Source organism: Sardina pilchardus, chromosome 22 (genome assembly GCF_963854185.1).
Source record: "Sardina pilchardus chromosome 22, fSarPil1.1, whole genome shotgun sequence".
NCBI classification, from domain to species: domain Eukaryota; kingdom Metazoa; phylum Chordata; class Actinopteri; order Clupeiformes; family Clupeidae; genus Sardina; species Sardina pilchardus.
Window position 1 is genome coordinate 26,638,742 of NC_085015.1, and position 17,605 is coordinate 26,656,346.

At 41.0% G+C, this 17,605-nt stretch overlaps 1 protein-coding gene across 1 annotated transcript in view; it reads right to left on the bottom strand.

Moving 5' to 3' along the window:
• Positions 1-17,605, bottom strand: part of cacna1g (calcium channel, voltage-dependent, T type, alpha 1G subunit) — a 149,987-nt gene that overhangs the window by 11,538 nt on the left and 120,844 nt on the right. Inside the window, exons 25-31 of the mRNA XM_062526293.1 lie at positions 9,377-9,528; positions 7,161-7,270; positions 6,236-6,369; positions 4,358-4,428; positions 3,969-4,047; positions 2,486-2,607; positions 467-922 (exon numbers count right to left, since the gene is read on the bottom strand). Of these exons, the coding sequence (XP_062382277.1) occupies positions 467-922; positions 2,486-2,607; positions 3,969-4,047; positions 4,358-4,428; positions 6,236-6,369; positions 7,161-7,270; positions 9,377-9,528 (1,124 nt within the window). The remainder of the gene's footprint in view (positions 1-466; positions 923-2,485; positions 2,608-3,968; positions 4,048-4,357; positions 4,429-6,235; positions 6,370-7,160; positions 7,271-9,376; positions 9,529-17,605) is intronic.

The window sequence follows — 17,605 nt, forward strand, 5'->3', positions numbered from 1 at the left end:
AATCCAGACTTCTCTCCTTTGTGGCGCTCTGATGGTGGAATAACCTATCACATGCTTTCAGAGCAGGGGAGTCTCTATCTTCCAACATCTCTTGTAACACCACTCTCGTAACAAACCTAACATGCCTGACTTGCACTTATCTTGCACTTGTATCTTGTGTTTGTATGGGAGGTAGTATTGTTCCTCTAAGGTCTTAATTTAGTAAACAACAGATCGATTTCTACCCCTGCTGTGCTTGATAACAACAAGATGAGCCGAAGACCATTCACATTAATACCAATGGGAACATGTTGTGTGTGCCCTGGATCACCTCATGACATCCATATTCTCTTTCAAAGCAGGACAGATAGACAGCCCGCTGCCCCACACACACACACACACACACACACATATATATATATATACTGTATATACATGCACACTATCAAATAAAACTGCATTAAGTAATTGGATTTCTGACACTCACCTCCATGGGTGGCTCCAAACATTGAGGGGAATCAACCCTGCTGTGTGCTGTTGAGTCTCGGCGGATGTCCACCATTGTTGGTGGAGGGCTGTCATTGGCCAGGCTGGAGTTCTCTTGGGGATCCCTCTTAAACATCCAGGGTGGAGGTGTCAGGGGACTAGCTGCTCCACTGTTGTCGCCCTGCACGAAAGGGGAGAGGTGCCCCCCAATCAGGCCTGCGCCTCCTCCTGGTCCTCCCCCAAGGTGCGCCCCCATGGCCTCCAGCTCCAGCTCCGCTTCCATCTCAGCCTCATCCTTGGCCTCCTTGTTGCTCTCCTCCAAATGCTTCATGAGCACAGCGATGACCACGTTGACCAGTACAAACTGTGCGGTCAGGACAAAGGACACAAAGTAGATGGGGGACACCACTGCGTTGTAGCATGTGACATTGTCCCCGGCACAGTCCCTCAGAGTGTCCTACGGAAAAGAATGAAGAATTGCGATGGAGTGTAGTAGCTCTGTTGCAGATCAACCCCAGAATCACACTTTGACTTCTGATGAAGTACACAGCACATCCATGGATCTATGGCTTAAGTGAATTGCAACAAAAATGACATTTAGGAGCCATTCACACCAGTTCTGATGTGCACGATGGCTTCGGAGCTTCTTGAATTTCATTCTGGTCCCATGTTAACTGGTTAGAGAATTTACATTCACTCTGTCTGGTATGAGACAGCTCAGTCTCAGGCACAGCTCAAGCATCCCTGACAGTGAAATGATCTATTGACAACCATGACATCATCCCAGCAGCATTACATAACTGACACACATCACTGTAGTTTCAATTTCTGAGCTATATGTGAGGAACTTAACAAATAGGCCATGTGTATACTGTATAATCCTACCAGAAACTCAACTTAGGCTACAATTACAGTATCTGTGTTGATAAGTGAACAGGGCATCTAGGCGAAGGACAATCCTCCCTCCAACACTCCATCACTGCTGGCCATTATCAGAGGTAGACTCTAGAGAGATAGGGCTGGCAGCAGCAGCAGTGGCACTACAGCAGTGCTGGCGCCATGCCTACATACATACACATAAGCCACCGCAGTTCAGCAGTCTAGCCACCATGCACACGCCACTGCTATGAACTCGCATTAGAACCCAGGGAAATGTCAAGACAGCCAGCCTGGTTTCTCCTTCACAGAAGAACAACAGCAATAGTTTAATTGTACAAGCATGAGGAGGATGATGACAGGATATCCATTTTCAGTCAATCATCCTTTGAAAATCCATGAAAGCTTTTTTAAAAAAGGAATGTCTTCAAATATACTTCCCGGTGGGAGTTGAGTATGTTTGCGTCAATCTCAAAAATAGGGGAAACCTTGTCAACCACTTGCGGCTGTTTTTATACATTCTGCCTGCTTCACCGGAGTATTGATCGATTATTCTTTTGAAATAATGCCACTATTGCTCAAATCTGGAATAGCTGCTCTCTCAGCTTCATGCCTACAGTAGGTCACTGCTCTTCAAAAGACTGGACTAAAGCTCTCAAGAGGCAGTCCCATCCCTGGGCAGAAGAGTAGGATGGACTCAGAGGTGGTGGCAGCAACGCTAATACAAGGATGACAATAACATGGCCACAGCTGAAGTCCCATCTGGCCTATGTGCGGGCCTTATCTGCAAGGCCAAACCCAGAAGGCACCAGTTTGAAGATTCTCTCTCCGATAAACCCCCCAGTTGTCAAAATAATCTAATATGGACAGCTACGTTCTGGAACAAATTCTGAAAAGCAGTTTAGCCTACAGGTATTTATATCAATCAGTCAATAAATATCAATCATTCTTGATTGCAGGTGAGAGTGCTTTTTGGGCACCCTGTCTTGGCTATGTCCCATGTTCAGGATTTCATTTTGATTCCTTTTCTCTTCGGCATGTGCATGTGGTGAAGATAATGCATGTGATAATGAGTGGTTTATCAACAATGCAGCAGTAGCAAGTTTGGAGAACAGCTTTCCTCACCAAAACTGTTTAGGCTCACCTTCATGATCCCATTCCAGTTGTCCCCAGTAGAGACACGGAACAGCAGGAGGAAGGCCATGCCAAAATTCTTGAAGGTTGCGTAGCGGCCCAGTCCCTCGCAGGGGTGAGTCGCATCACAGACTACCAATCAGGAAGAGACGTGTGTGTCAGCATGATGCCACTTGGAACATAATATACGCACGTTATAATCTTCAATTCACTCTCCACCATAGTGTTCCAATACACATACTGTAATGCCTGATCCATAAAGTCTCCATATCCATGTAAACAAGAATAAGAAATCGGAAATCAGAAAGAAAGAAAGAAAGAAAAACACTGAAGGAACTGCCCTTAAATTGGATTGATTTTTGTGAGGGAAAAACTCAAAACACTGGTAAATGTCAAACATATTGAGCTGGTGCAACAAAAAGTGATTCAGTTTGAAGGTAAAAAGGAGTTTAAAGAGAGAAATGAAAGTGACTCCGCTTCAAACTGACATTTTTAATCTCAGCAAAAATAATTGCCTTTTTCAATTAGCTTAGCATAATTACTGTTCTATGTGCTATGCTTGTATGCACAATGCACATCATAGACACAAGTCGCTTTATCCATATGCTGTATAAATGAAATATTTAAATGAAAGTCGTTGTCTATTGTTGCTTAACTGTTATATAGAATCCATGCCAGTGGACAATTTCAGTTTAGGTGGTAAACACAATAACACACAATAAGACCAAGAGTCTTCAGGTACCTCTGTGGAGAGGTAATGGAACTCAAGACAACGGTCCTGCCACGATGCTTTTAATGGCAACCTGCGATCCAGGACTCAAACCAACATGTGCTCTTCCAGAAGTGAACAGAGAGGAGAGTGGATGGGAGGAAATGCTGAAGGCTGATAACAGGTCCAGTTTGATACAAACCAGAGACTTAGCAGCAGTTTCATATCCACAGGTCTTCCATGAGAGAAAATCAGAGATTTACTTAGGCCTACAGCCAACCGTTTTTTTTTCATAGACTAACCTGTTTATAGTAAAAATTCAGGAGTTTGGTCTAAAAAGAATGGTGTTTTGCTGCTTCTAATGAAAAAATAAGTGACTGGTAATAAATGAAATAATAAAATTGAGATGTCTGCATTTCAGACATTTTCTCTCAAGTGCTATTAAAATTCAATTCAATTATATTCATAAAGTGCCAGTAACAACTAAAACCGTCTGAAGTTACTTTACAGAGCCTGAAGCCCTAAGCAAGCAAGCGCTTTTGGGAGGAGAATGAAAACTATGTTGGCAGCCATTTTAATGCTACAGCACAGGTCTATTATTGATATTGATTAGGCTTGGGCATGAGCCTGTTTTGAGTTGGCTAATTATGTGTGACTTTGTTTAATGACCATTATTACGTGTATGCTCCGCATGCTACATCCTCTGAGCGTGGCAATGCTGCTGGTAATTGAAGATTGAACAGAAGGGAGGAAGATAAAAGGGGACAAGAGCGTGGGCGCTTACTCTGGTCACCGAACAGCTCCACTCCCAGGGCTGCGTAGATAAAGAAGAGCAGCATGAAGAGAAGACCCAAATTTCCAACCTGCAGTGAGACAGACAATGGGACACAATGCACGGAGGAGAGAGGACAACAGAGAGGAATACTGATCACGAGGCGTGAAATCAATCAGAAGAAACCACTGGAGAGCTTTGTCCTGTCTGTATGATGGGCTCTGGCTTACAGATATTCTAAACACACTGTAAGTTGGAATGTCATTTCTGAGAGCTGCGTGAAGTAGCAGGCAGCAGAAGACAAAGGGACAGAATAACATACAGAACTCATATTCAGTTGAAGTCCTAAGCAGTGTTTTTGTTTTCCTGGTGACACAGTGTCATGAAGTGTTTTGTGATACCTGTGGCAAGGCCTGCATGACGGTGTCCAGCAGGGCTCTCATACCCACAGCCATTTTCAGCAGTTTCAACACTGTACAACAAAAATAAAACCATCTGTCAATTATTTCTGTACAAAAAAGATACACTCATATCCACCTATTGTGAGGGGGACTCTGATACCTAAACAAAGGTTTGAGTGAATGCCAGGACTGGCACCAAAAAGCACCAGACAGAAGGAATTTGCTGTGACCCCAATTTAACACTACAAGAAAAATCTAAATGACACCAAATGTTTATGGATAAATTAATCATTTATCTGTTTGTATTGTTTGTGTGAGGAAAATATGCAGCACACTTGACCTCATTTTCTCATTTGAAACCTCATTTTCTTCCAATACAGAAAGTAAAAATCCACAGTCTCCATAGAGATTGCAGCAATTTTGTTTTCCAAGACGGAGCCCTTGGAAATATAACATTGATTTATCTGAAACTTTCTGTGCTGAAACCATACAATTATCAAAAATGCAGTGGGACGACTCCAGCTTTGTGAAACTCAGTTGTGAATGTTGACAAAGAGATCTTGTTCATGTTCAGTTAATTCATCTAAGACACTCTGCCTATCTGACACAGCATCCTGCTCACTCTGTGGTGTTCCTGCATGCATGGTGGATGCCACAATATAGTGAGCCATTGTGAACAACTTTAGCAGAATAATATCTATATTTTTCAGACTAACAGCAGCAAAAAAATTGCATTGCATTTTGTTTTTCATAGAGACACATGGGGGCAATTGCTCTGTCGCTAGTTTGGAGTTTAACACGGTTTTAAACTGGAGTTTGAGTTGGGAGTTAGAGTTTAAAACCGTGCTAAACTCCAAACTAGTTACAGAGCAATTGCCCCCATGATGACCATTCAGCCTGTCTGTGTGCAACCAGTCCTGCTTATTAGACTCAATGACAACCACACTTAAGTTAAATAAATAGTCTGCTTTTGATCGTGTGAATGTAGTTAACAGCAATCTAAAACATCTGCAAATAGTTGTACTTTACTAATCTCGCTAAGTTCTGAATACTAAGCAGCCTACCTGACACTGTCCCGGGCCGGCAAACTACCAAATGAAATGTTTTGCTAAGAGAAATGGCATCGTTTTAGGATGCTAGGCAATACCTTTGGATTGGTTTGTGGACATACAGTATACTGTATGAAAATGGAGGACAGTGTAGCCCACATAACAAACCACTTATAGACCTTCTACTTGTTCAAGTTTCTGACATCTCCAGTGGAGACTGGGTGCTCATTTGTCTTTGGTACATACAGTACGTGTTGAAATGAAAGTGCTTAGTTAGGTAGTCAGACAGTTATTTAATCCTCAGGTAACCCTATACCTTTTAATTCATGACTTATTTTGTTGTACGTAAAGGGAATCACTGCATCCATACATGTAAAGGTATCTAATTCTAATGAGAACGCAGAGTAGAGTAGAGGCGATCCCAGAGAGGGTTAAAGCTAGCCTGGCACGCCCTCCCAGTGACGTAACACCTTCGGCTTTTCTTGTCTCTGGTCTGGTCAACTGCTAATCGGGAAGGATTTCTGAGTTCTCGAAAACTGCGGAACTGCCCCCTTTTGGTCCAATCAACTTTGAGCAGCCCCAACTGCTCTGGGTAGAGGCGTGTTCAAGGCAGAGGAAAGAGTGTTGTTATTGGTTTAAACTCGGCAAACCGCTTTCTGACATCGACCAGTAGCAAATCGAGGCACTTAAAGGAGGCGGGTCAACCAGTGCTTGGAGAAACCGTGTTAGCACAGGCTCTTGGTCAGACTAAAGTCTCGCAGAGCCTTTGAAAGTCGATGGTAATCAGGCTAGGTTAAAGCGGTAATTAAGGATCTTTGGCGATACTCACCCCGTGCTATCCTCAGCACCCTCATGATACGGATGATGGTAGGGTTAATTGGAAGAGAGGCGTTCACCTCTATCTCCTCAAGGGTAATGCCCATGATGGACAGCAGCACAATGGCAAGATCCAGCTGGTTCCACCTGCAATGCAATGTGGGAATAACACTCCAGTCATACTTCAATGATGAAAAAAACATTTAAAGTTCTGAGTGTTACAACTGAACCCAGAGTGCAATTTCCTCCTGCTCTTCAATCTTATTCAAAATAGTCATATTTCTCACCTAAGCCATTTTGGTACCTTGCATTATGAATTTCCTTGAGTTCTATTGTAAATGAGTCCAATTCTTACACACTCTCATAGCCAGCCAATTCCCTATGGCCTTTGGCCATCCAAGGTGTTTCATATCTTTACACTTTCTCAAATTTATGTATTGAGTAAAGGACCTCTAAAACTTAACGGAGTTCTTGTTCCAATCTCACAAATTTTGATGTGTGAAATTCATCCACTCAAAGTTCATTCAATGATGTCATAATTCATAATCAATTTGAGACCTTTTTTTCTGAAAAGAACTGTGAACAAAGGCTTTATTTACTGTTGATCTAAATTTCTGGAACGTATGAACCATGTATCCCCATGGCAATCTGGCCAAATAAATATATTGACATATACAACAAATGAACAATAGTGTGTGTGTGTGTGTGTGTGTGTGTGTGTGTGTGTGTGTGTGTGTGTGTGTGTGTGTGTGTGTGTGTGTGTGTGTGTGTGTGTGTGTGTGTGTAAACTATCTTTATAACATCAACTATCGTTTGCAGGAGCTTGGTTAATTTGAATCCATGGGTTTGCTTTGCTGGGTAGATATCCATTGTTTAATGCCTAAAAGACATTACTAATCTCATTGCAAGTCAGTTTAAAAGAAAAGTCTTTTTCTGACCTGTCTTTGAAGAAACGACGGAACCCAAATGCCACGAGCTTGAAAACAGACTCCAGCACAAAGATAACGGTGAAAATGTAGTTGCAGATCTTCAGAGCTTCATCCAGCACCTTTGGAGCAGACAGAAATACTAGGAGTGACCAAAGATGTTGAAACCTCTCCTGATTCACTCTGTATCATGGCTGGTGGTGTGCACCGAATTCAACCAACACAGATGAGGGGACACTGCTGTTCATGGACACTGCTGTTGGTGCTGTGCTTTGCAATACATTGCATAATGTTGCATTGCATTGTTGGTGATTTTATTTTTGGTGCTTTGGCTCTTTGGTAGGACATTCAGACACTGCCAGCACATGTGGTACCATGGAGGAGGGCCATTATGGATCCTGGGTACAACATGTGCCATGTTTGTGACTGCCGCCAGTCAATTGTGCATTGTCCTTGTACCCTGTGTGTCATGTTGTGTATTGTTAAATAGGCTTGCTTCATGATTGGCCACAGTGGGGTATCCCCAACATACAGCACACAGAATTTTACACCTCTCCCGTGTATTTCTCAAATTATCAAATTCTACAGACAAATATGGTACACCTTATTACAAAATATATAGACAGACAGACAGACAGAGACACACACAGTCATTTTCAAGTATGAATAGTAACATTCTTGCTAAATCAATGTATGATGTAAATAGCACAAAGAAAATGGCTGCATACTGTAGGACACATAAAAACAAACTGTTCCTCTTTCCTCTCATTTCATCTGGCTTCTCTCCCTCTGTCTCTCCCTTCCTCCAACTCTTTCTCTCTCTCTCTCTCTCTCTCTCTCTCTCACACACACACACACACACACACAAATCTCCCTCTCCCTCCATCTCTCTCTCTCTGCCCCCCCACCCCCCCCCCCCCCCCCACACACACACAGAGTGTGTTTTCAATTTAGGGGAATAGGTCATTCTCCATGGATCAGTTTGTTTACAGGATGTCTGATGCTAACTGAGATGATGGAAAAGGATGATGAGGTATCCTAATTGATTGAATAAACTTAAGGAGACAAAGCCAGTCATTTGTTAGCATTTCCATCATCTGGTGGGTGGACCTCTGCCTCCATCCGTCCCTGCTCTACCGACACAAAGTAATTAAAGCTGAGAAGGGTCCTAATGCTTCAGTGGGAATAAATTGACTCTGTGGACTGGTCAACTGCAGGGCTGAGGGGAGAATACAGAGATGGGGGGGATGCCTAACGATCATCGGTACAGACAGCAGTCGTGCTGGGCTGTTAATTGAAATAGCCTGGTATTTTTAGCTTGAGGTGAAGCTTAAGACCTCAATTTGTGCAGCTTAAAGGGGCTATGCCCATGGAAACAATGCCCTTTTCGAGGGACTCTCAATTAACCCTTTACAAAATATTTCTAGAATAGTTATTACTTAAAGCTGTTACATTCTGTTCAAATCTATTTCCTGCTTGCCCTTAATAGCACCAAAATTATACTTTTGCAAGATCTACCGGCATAGGAAATTAATTGAAACCAAAAATTTCAAGGAAAGCAATAATCCCACTTTCTGGAAGGCAATTTGATTCTGTTCCATAGTATGAATTACATTGACTGATGACTCAGTGACATGGCAGGAGACACCACCATTCTGACCTAATCATTTTCAAGGTGTGAATTACTGTTGCAAGCCTAGCTTTTTCCATGATAATATGATCTTTTTGTCATGTCATGTATCTGTCTCATATTAGTCAGCAGATAAACCTCAGGGCTAAGTAGATTTAGCTGTTGACATTGAGCCTGAAACCTGAAATATACAGTGCATCACATCCACACATAGAAATGCAACTGAGAAATAAATCTCATTTACCTCTGAAGAACTACAGTATGAAATCCATTAGAGATATACAGTATGCACTACTGATAGATTGGAGTATGGACAATTTTAGCAACTATGCATAACAAGCATTTTCACAAATAAATTACTAGTAATAGCCTAGCACATCCACAACAGAGAGGCCACACACAATCTCTATTCATAAATGTATAAGCATCATATTAAGAACAGAAACGGAAAAACTCATTTTTTCCCATTGCAAACAGATGGACGATTCTGCATTAGCTCTGAGACCTTATAAAACATAACCTTAAAAAAAACGTCATCATTGTGTTAGACATTTCATTTAAACAACACTATGCTTAGGGCAGGGGACAAAATGCCTACCTTAGGTTGCTGGTAGTGCTCCATGGACATAGTGATGACGTTGAGGCCGATGACGATGGTGATGAAGAGGTCCAAATAGTGGCTAGTGCACATTTTGTGGATGAGCAGACGAGTGGGGGAGTAGTCAGAGTAGTATGGCTTACTCTGTGCTTCTATAGTGAAGGGGAAATGGCGTGTATTGGGGTACAGCATGAGATGGCGGTAAAACAAAGAGTCTTATCTTGGGTAAGGTCACTCACACCAGAGCATTGAACATTCAAGAGAAACAAAGGAGACAGTGTCAGTGGAAGGTGTGTTAACAGGAGTTAATATTACTTTTCAGAGAACATTTTGGAAGCCCAGAAAGAGAGGAAGAGAGGGTTACAGCTCTTGCTGGCACAGTCTGTCCTTAGCATGAGTCACTGACTGAATCACAGGGGTGCTTAAGCTCCACCGTGCCTCAAAATCCTCCACGTCGGTTTGTCAGCAGCAATCCCGCCAGTTCCCACATCCCTTTCCTTCACAATTATTCAAATAAGCTGTCAAGATACACCAGATGCTGACAAATCAGTCAAATTGTATCCGCAAGGAATTTCAGATTACACTTGTCAGTGTTTATGTTTGTAAATGTCAAAGAGGACTGAGGGCAAGGTGTCTAACCATTCTTTCTCTCTTTCCAGAAGCAACACTAAAAAAAAAAACAGGGAGACAAGATAATTTGCAACAACAAAACAATTGCACCAAACAAGATTATCACCAAAATCTATTTGGCTATAAATGGATTGTTTGACTGGGAACCAAGAGTCCCTTGGCTATCCACAGCTGTCTTTCTGTGACTACAGGGATGGCAGTGCAGAAGGGGTAGTTTAGGACTCACACAGTCACACAATCTACTATCTGATGGTTTACACATACTGTGGAAGTTTCAATTCCTAGAACTGCTATAGAACCAACATATATGGTGCTATGTCATCCATGTGTCTGGATGTGTGAGTGTGTATATGCATGTGCATGTGCATGTGCGTGTTTGTGTGTGTGTGTGTGTGTGTGTGTGTGTGTGTGTGTGTGTGTGTGTGTGTGTATGTATGTGCATGTGTATGTGTATGTCTTTTACACTTGACTGAGCAGTTACTCCACTACTATTAGAGCAGTCATACACTAATATCTTACTTAATGCATTAGTGGATACTACAGTTCGTGTAGTTGGGCACATGCCTGTGTAAATGGCACTGCACATACTGTTGCATGTACAAGTGTGCATGGGTTCAACATGGTATGGGTTCTCAGGACAGGATGCCAGCCAGAGCACTCCTGTACTTCATTATCTCAAGACTCTTCAAATGCACATGGCTGGCATTCAGTTTAATTGGAGCCATGTTTAATTGGCCTTGTTTCTGAATGTGCTGACATCACATTCACTGCTTTTCATAACTTGCAAGTTATGAATCTCAGATGTCCATGCTTGGCTTGAAGCTGTTTTTTTTTTTTTTTCTTTAAAGCTATAGATGCTTGTGGTCCTTAACGCATTTGGTGCAATACTATCTAAGGCAGGGTTACTGCTTGAAAACAGTGGCACAGTTGGTTGAGGTTACTGAGTGGGATCTTTGAGCCCCAACAAGATCTGTTCTACTCTGCAATACAAAGCATTTTTGTTCTGATGCTGACTTCAACCATCTGGAATAACACTAGAGTCATTCTACTGTCTAATGCTACCACTTCTGCTCTGCCATGTACAGTACATGTTCCACTCTGTAGAAATACGTTTCTCTATAGAAGTTGTAGCCTTATTATTAAGAAAAGATCTACGTGAAGGAAGAACATTTGTAAAGGTGTTTTACTGACTGTAGCCTTTGGGTACTGCACTGTTTAGTGGGGTGAACGTGAAGTGGAATTTTCAGGTTGGCTCACACATCAAGTATCCACTTTTACCCAGTAAAAACTGGAACAAGCAAGACTGAGGAGTGTGAAGAGCCAAATTACCCCTCAGCTATTCCAAAGCCTTCAGCTCTTACTCCTGCAAAAGGACAGAAAGAGGGGAAAGAGAGAGAGAGAGAGAGAGAGAGAGAGAGAGAGAGAGAGAGAGAGAGAGAGAGAGAGAGAGAGAGAGAGAGAAGGGTGGCAGTCTTTTGCACAGGGAAAATTGATTGAATGTTGGGTTCCTACTGGCAGTGGTACTAGTCTGATGTCATGCCATATCAATTCTTCAAGAGAACGTCCACATCACATCAAGCCAAATTCACTTTAAAAGAATTTCAGGGCAGTGAAAATGGATGGAGTCCATTTTCATCCAATAAAAAGGAAGAGTGAGGCAGTGCATCAGAGCACTGAAATGTGCTCTAAATGGTTGGAGAAGCACTCTCACATTTTAAACTCACATCCATCCAAATGGAATTTACACGTTTCCCACAGGAGTAAAACCATACCGTGGCTTTATTACAAGCTTCTATTGTTACCGAAATACCACATCTGTCCATGGAGTTGACTAGATCAAGTGCAATACCCAATGGCCTATATCTTTCAATGTGCGATTTCAAACAAGCAGATAGGAATACCCATGCTTTCTTCTGCATGCAACCTGTTGACATACTGTACAGAATTATAATGCAAACCAACAGGCTATGGATCTCCTAATAAGCGATAACATCATATAATTTTCAGAACTACTTTGGTAGCTTTACTTTGTTAAACTTAACTTTGTGAAAATGATCAACATTTGAAAAGGTTGGATAACATACAAAAATAGTCGAGTGCAGAGATCAATGGCCTGTTGTTGTGATATCATTTTTTTTGAGAAAAGTAAGAACTGTACATTTAAGGAAATACAGAAAAATATGTTCCATTAATTCCTGTTAGATTAGCAAGGTCATTGCAGTGTGCACTCTGATGTGACATGCATTTGATCTGAATGCAAATGCAAAGGTCATACACTTATTTCGGCGCAGGGTATATTAATAGTTGAGCAGCTAATAGACATTAAATCAGCACAGACGGTTGTAGAACATTCAGCTATATGTTCTTTACCATGAAGTTTTCTCCTTTTTATCAAGTTCCCTTTCTCTCACTGCTAGAATAGAATAGTTCTGTGTATATGACAACAGTTGCAGTTACAGACTTCAAAAGCATATTGAACTAGGAGTTCTTTTTGATGATGCTACAATGCTATTTTCACTGTGCCATCTACTCAGATATTGAACATGTTCTTTTGCCACAGAGGAACGACCACTATCTTGCGTAAAGTTAAAGTTTACTGGCATTTAGCAGACACTTTTACCCATAGTGTCACAGACTTGCAACTGTCAAGCATATATTTTATACATTTTAAATGCATAAATCTGCTGACTGTTTGAGCTATGTGCATCTGTTGTCTGGAAGCATACACATATAGTAACATATATAGCTTTAAGTTCTTCAAACATCTGTGCCACGTCGATGGAGTAAAGATATCTCAACAGTTATCTTCACACTCAACACTGCTCATGTTCTGTCTTTCTGCTATTTGTCAACATGACTTTTTGAAGAAAATGTAACATGATAACAGCAGTATTCACTGAGGTAAATGTCTTTGAGACTGTACTCTGAGAAGGAACTGTGGATGGTAAATAAAAAACAAATGTCAACATGGTGAAAGGACAGAGATGGTAAAAACAACCACATTGCACGACAGTGCTCTATTCCACGACAGGTGAACAATGTCACCATAAAGCAATGTTGTTTGTTGTCCAAGTGCCATACTGACCATATCAAATACTGGTGCTGATACTGGTGCTGCCACATGCTACCAATGTGTGAACTTACGTTGTGTGTGTGCGTTTAAAACGCTGGGAACGTATCTCTATCCTCGCAGTTGAGCTATATCACAGGTAATACAGGTAATAATACCGATAGCCGATAGCTCATTTGTAATCTGCTTTGCTGATGATCAGATCATTGACGATGGTCTGAACTCCCCTTTTTATTATTTTCCAAAGTGGGAATGGTGTCTGAAGCCCCAGCGTCCATGGCAGAGCCTTGGGAAAGGGTTGCCTTTGCTGTTGCCACTCGGTGACTCGCCTGCCCGTTGTAGCTGGTATAAAAAGCTCCATAACATCCTTGTGATAGTGTTGGACCAGCATGCACCATTCTTTAGTCATGCTACTGTAGCATAAGCCAAGGTTGCCAAGGACATCTCATGTGTCACGCTGTACAACCTCTCTTGCTCCTTTCTCTATTATTCACAACTTATAATGGTAGAACTATTTTATATTATTACACTGCCTATACATAACTAGATAAAAAAATGTATTTAAAAAGACCTAATCAATCCTCTCTTACTTTAGACTCTCAATTGCAAGGTGTTGCATTCTCCTGCTTCCTGCTGCCCATTCACATGTGTCCAGAATTGTACTACACATTGCCTACAAGCTATCCCACAAACCATTTGGAGTTCCAGCCTAACTACCAACGCATCTGCTAATATGATCACAATCGTCAATGTGCATGCTGTCATTAATTCCTCACTTTCTACACTCCTGGCCTCCTTCTTGATGAGAGGAAACATGACAATGGTACTACTGACAGGATACAATCCATGTCCTTATTTTTGCATTATTACAACTGTTGACAATGGATGGTAGAAAGTTAACAAAATGTGATGTATTTATATTAATTAAGCCTATGATATGGTATGGTTTAGTATGGTATGGCACAGCAAGTCGATAGCCAGTACATACTGTACATGTCCTTATTGCAAGGTGGCTGCCACTCCCCTCATCAAAATTGGATTACACTGACATTTGATCAATATTGGATATAACTAAGTTTTCCCCAGCCACCCTGCGAAAAGGAGCTAGTACAATGGTACAGACAAATTATAGCATCCCATGGTGGATTTTCTTTGGCACCCACAGTAGGTGGTATACAGTAAGATAACATTGCAAGCTTGATGTGTTTGCTATTATTGCACATAGATAGCACTACAGTGTTTTTAAAGAGATATTTTTGGAACCATTAAATGGTTGATGAAAAAATGTATGATTTGTGCCAAACCGAATTAAAAAAAATGACAGGCTTCTGTGGGGTGACATACATTGAATAGCAGAAAATGGAAAAAGTAAGTATGTGGTTGTTTAGCCACCACTGTCCAAGACCAATTGTTTGACTTAAAGGGGTCAGTGTATGCTGGTCACCACACACTGAGTCCATAGCTGAAATGTGCTGAATATCCTAATTGCTCTGCAAACCTGTCAAATGTAATGTTGGGAGGTGACAACACATAAAATACAGAGAACACAAGACTGAGCTGAGCAGAGCTGGAGGAGGAGCATCTGGGCGAAATGATGAAGTCAGACTTAAGAGAATTATGACATTTCAAACAAAGACAAGAAATAGCATACAAATATAAAGAATGGGCACAAAACCTGTGACAGATGTACCTGACCAGCAATGGACACACACATTCAGGCAAGCACGCACGCACGCACACACACACTCACTCACTCACTCACTCACTCACTCACTCACTCACTCATTCACTCACTCATTCACTCTCTCACTCTCTCCTCTCTCTCTCTCACACACACACACACCCACACACACCCACACCCACCCACACACACACACACACACACACACACATACAAGCACATACGCAGGCACACACAGAGACAATATCTACATAAAGTTGCACATACAACAGGCCGAGTAGACATAACACACTTCTTTCTGAGTCAGAGTTGATTGTAATGAGTTGCTTGAAATGAATGGCAAAGGCAGGTGACTGTGGAGCTCGAGGTGACATATGGCTCTGCAATATCAAAATAATAAAAACGTTCTGATATTCTGTTCAATCCACTGAAAGTCATTACGATGTTATGTAAACTATATACATTAAGGAAACTATACATAAACTGCTTTTTCCATAACGACAAAACAACAAAGTTCCTTATTATGCTTAATTTACACGATGGTTAACTCTGCAACAAGAGAGTCTTACTTTTTATTATGAACAGAAGTAGCTGTAGTCGAGAATTGGCACTACGAACAAGATGTAGGCATGAAGCATAGGCATAAATAAACCGACTTACTCTAACTTCATTTCTGACATGACATAACTATGTGTTTTTGTGTGTGTACGCTTCACCCAAAAATAGAACTGATACATACAAAAATGCTTTCCTTTTTACATACATACTGTAGGCTATTACACACTTGAAATGCTGCCGGACTAAATCTCTGCATTGAATCCAACGTACTTCAATCTGTAACAATATACAAACCAGAAGTCCATAACTGAAAAACGCCTGAAACCTGAAGCAACTCGCTACTCAAGGCAAATTCCAGACTGACTGAACAAAACAGGAGTCTCGCAAACACAGAGATCAGAGAGGCTTCCACAGGGATAACTGCTTTGGACTAACTTACATGGACCTTCTACAGTTTAAACTGTGCTGATGGGTTTTATCTGGACACACGAGGTACACATTGCGATGACTGCTTCTTGTGAAAGCTCACATTACAAGGAAACAGTCTTTTGTTTCAAATGCATTAACAACATAATTAGCCATTCAAGTATGTCCTCCCATTCAAAGTATTCATATTTAAAGGTCCACATAAATGATTGGTTTCACACAACATTTTGTTAAATTCATGTCGATTTCATAAAGTCTGAAGACATAATTGGTAGAGATTACTGGATCGGGCATAATCTTGTGCAAGTAAAGGACATCTTTATGTAAAGAATGAGGTATTAACATAAACATAAGTTTTTCAGGCAATCTTAAGCATTGCAGCCTAGCTCCATTATCAGCAGCAATTATAGGACTTGAAAATTATGTGCAGGCTCCTACAAACTAAAACTTCTAAAACTTTAAGAAGAGTTTATGTAGAACCTGAAAAAATACCTAAAGACATTTTGAGCAGAAATATGTAAAATGACACCATTGCCTATATCAGTGAGAAAAGCTTGCTGTTTCTGAAAAGTTGAAGCCATCTGCTCTTTTCCTTTCCAGAGATGTCACTTTGGTGAAGTTACATAAAGAACACTTGCAGGAGGAGGGGGAGGAGGGGATGCTCCTGAATGTCAGATTACATAAGCAAGCACACTATCTTTGAATGCAAAATGCAGAGGTTATTCAGTGCTCTACAATTTCATTCCCTTAATGTGTCAGTCTCATGGCTTCCCACTGACTGGCTGGTGAGACACACACTAATTAGCTGGCATTACTACAGGGCTGCCTAATGCAGTATGATGATGACAGAACACCTACAGTGTAGGAATGCCATACTGCACTTTGAACTTCAAACGTTTAATAACATTTTGTCCAATTATTCTTTTTGGTAATCTCTATTTTAGATTTTTGTGTTCGCTAAAGAGCAGTATTAATTAAGATGCTGCATGTTTCAAATATGTATAGTTTGTCTTATATGCAACATGATACATACATGTATACTGTAAATGCATGATGACACTAATGGCACATCCAAGTTTAAAAACCCTCTCCTTTGTATATCTGAGGAGGAAAAGGCAGGCCTATCTTGATAACATTGTTTGTTTTAAGTTGCCAATACCTTGGTGTGTTGGTAATTGTAATCACAGTGTGAGTGAGTGACAGGAGAAGCTCGTCACAATAGGAAACTAAACCAAGAAGTGGCATAAAGTAGCTAATCATGAGCTAACACACAGCCAGATCACTTTTAACAGCAGCTTTCCGGGAGTGAACTTTCTTTAACATTTGGATTCCATTCCACAACGATTCAAGGTTCTAAAATTCCATGTTGAATTCAATGAACCCAAATATTCTTTGGAATGTTCATTTTCCAACATTCCCTACGGGTTCAATCGGTTCAAGGCATTTTTAGATTTGATGGATTAGGCTGGCTATGGTATCTTCCACACTGTTTCATCCATCGCCAGCATTGCTTCTTTTGAATGTTGGGCTTCATAAAGGACAGGGGGAATACTCTCACCTTCAAACCTTAGGGATACCTGCTATCCAAATGACAGGATTGTGCTGTTAGGCACACTCTCTCAGAATACTACTGTACACTTTCCTTTCCTTTCATATGGCTTGTTTTGGGGCTGGACATTGTGAATGGTCAGTTAATGAAAGGTTTGATAACTGCCCAGACCATTCAAGATATAATATGTCATATAAAAAACATTTATTAAGCAACCATATTCCTATTTGTCTTGAAGACTTACGCTTACAAATGGACATTTACTAAATTGAATACAAATAATAATAAAAAACAGACTTGATGTCTGTAAAACAA